The sequence below is a fragment of the Babylonia areolata genome, chromosome 3 (assembly GCF_041734735.1).
Source record: "Babylonia areolata isolate BAREFJ2019XMU chromosome 3, ASM4173473v1, whole genome shotgun sequence".
Classification (NCBI taxonomy): domain Eukaryota; kingdom Metazoa; phylum Mollusca; class Gastropoda; order Neogastropoda; family Buccinidae; genus Babylonia; species Babylonia areolata.
The window spans coordinates 26,309,202-26,311,701 of record NC_134878.1 but is presented as its reverse complement, the minus strand read 5'-3'; the positions used below and the strand labels follow the sequence as shown (position 1 = coordinate 26,311,701).

At 36.7% G+C, this 2,500-nt stretch overlaps 1 protein-coding gene across 3 annotated transcripts in view; it reads right to left on the bottom strand.

The window, feature by feature from the left end:
- The window catches only part of LOC143279891 (uncharacterized), a 96,530-nt gene that overhangs the window by 7,781 nt on the left and 86,249 nt on the right, over positions 1-2,500 (bottom strand). For all 3 annotated transcript variants that reach the window (XM_076584194.1, XM_076584195.1, XM_076584193.1), the window contains one exon: positions 972-1,079. In XM_076584194.1, the coding sequence (XP_076440309.1) occupies positions 972-1,079 (108 nt within the window). The remainder of the gene's footprint in view (positions 1-971; positions 1,080-2,500) is intronic.

The window sequence follows — 2,500 nt, the reverse complement described above, 5'->3', positions numbered from 1 at the left end:
ACCACCACCACATCCCTCCAATGGCACGGAAGACCTTGACAGGACTCACCCCAAACACCAAAGTGCAAGGGTCGAAATATAAGACAGGTAAACAGATCCTTTATTCTTTCCAACTGAGCAATGGATGACACATCTGCTGATAAAAAGGCTCTCCAAAAAAAAAAAATGTTTAAGTATATACATTTAAAGAGCACCCACAGAGCACAAAATTTGATCAGTCAATAAAAATACAAATTCATGACAACAATGATTTAACATAGCACAAGCTTCAAAAAGAAAATTCTATGTATCTAAATTGTGCAAATTCCCTGTTAAAAGAAATGATAATAATGCTTTTGCAAATGCTTGCTTGTACTCAGTCCACTAGCTGCCTTGCCATGATGAATGAAAAATTGAATGTATGTGTATGTGTGAACAGTAAGTGCGTGTGTGTGTTTGTGTGTGTTTGAGTGTGTGGGCGTGAATGTGTACGTATGTCTTTGTTGCTTGTTTTATAATTTTGTGTGTGTGTGTGTGTGTGTGTGTGTGTGTAAGTACCTATGTACATGTAATGTACCAATTGTTCCAGTTTTTCATCGCTTTGTTACCTTTAATAGACTATTCAAGTTCCTATTCTTATTCGTCGTTCTTATTATTTTATTTCAGTTTATTTCTTTATTTTTATGTTTTGTGTCGTTCGTTCTTTATTTTTTTATGTCGTTAAATGGGCAGAATTGTAAAAAGGCCTTTACTGTGCCTAATTCTTTACCCATTAAAGATTCAATCAATCAATCAATCTTCTTCTTCTTCATTTGTGGGCTGCAGCTCCCACGTTCACTCTTATGTACACGAATGGGCTTTTTACATGTATGACCGGTTTTTTAACCCTGCCATGTAGGCAGCCATACTCTTTTTTCGGGTGTATACTTTTTTTTTTTTTTTTTTAGAATAACCAATAAATAACATGAAATAAAATCAAACACACCACTCACCTGTTCCAGCAGACCATACTTGTAGTTGTCCCGTGTAGAGGAGACAAAGATTTCCTGAAGGTGGATGATAAGCGTCAGGAAACGATGGAACGACCGTCGCGGGAAATGCTGAAAGACACGCACACCATGGGGGGCATCACAGACAATACACGTATCAAATCACATAAACGTAAGCTGAAAAAAAAAAAAAAAAAAGGAGTAAGCCAATCATCAGCTGCATCCAGTGTTTCTTGTTCACGCACAGTAACAAATGGGCGTAAAAGTTGTTTTTTTTTAAAGTATTCAACTGCTTTGTATGTTTCTAATTCTGAAGGTGTTGTACGAGTAAATTGCTTAATGTACAAGAATGACTGAAATCAACCGTGTAACTGTCCCTCCAATGAACTAGTACAAAGAACAGAATTAGGGACACTAACTTGTATCTATCTCTTCAGTACACAGGACATTAACTTGTATCTATCTCTTCAGTACAGAGGACATTAACTTGTATCTATCTCTTCAGTACACAGGACATTAACTTGTATCTATCTCTTCAGTACAGAGGACATTAACTTGTATCTATCTCTTCAGTACACAGGACATTACTTTGTATCCATCTCTTCAGTACAGAGGACATTAACTTGTATACATCTCTTCAGTGTACACAGGACATTAACTTGTATACATCTCTTCAGTACAAAGGACATTAACTTGTATCTATCTCTTCAGTACACAGGACATGAACTTCCATCCATCTCTTCAGTGTACACAGGACATTAACTTGTATCTATCTCTTCAGTACAGAGGACATTAACTTGTATCTATCTCTTCAGTACAGAGGACATTAACCTGTATCTATCTCTTCAATATACAGGACATTAACTTGTATCTATCTCTTCAGTACAGAGGACATTAACTTGCATCTATCTCTTCAGTACACAGGACATTAACTTGTATCTATCTCTTCAGTACAAAGGACATTAACTTGTATCCATCTCTTCAGTACAGAGGACATTAACTTGTATCTATCTCTTCAGTACAGAGGACATTAACTTGTATCTATCTCTTCAGTACAGAGGACATTAACTTGCATCCATCTCTTCAGTACAGAGGACATTAACTTGCATCCATCTCTTCAGAACAGAGGACATTAACTTGCATCCATCTCTTCAGTACACAGGACATCAACTTGTATCTCTTTAGTAAACAGGACATTAACTTGCATCCATCTCTTCAGTACACAGGACATTAACTTGTATCTATCTCTTCAGTACAGAGGACATTAACTTGTATCTATCTCTTCAGTACAGAGGACATTAACTTGCATCCATCTCTTCAGTACACAGGACATTAACTTGTATCTATCTCTTCAGTACAGAGGACATTAACTTGTATCTATCTCTTCAGTACAGAGGACATTAACTTGCATCCATCTCTTCAGTACACAGGACATTAACTTGTATCTATCTCTTCAGTACAGAGGACATTAACTTGCATCGATCTCTTCAGTACACAGGACATTAACTTGTATCTATCTCTTCAGTACAGAG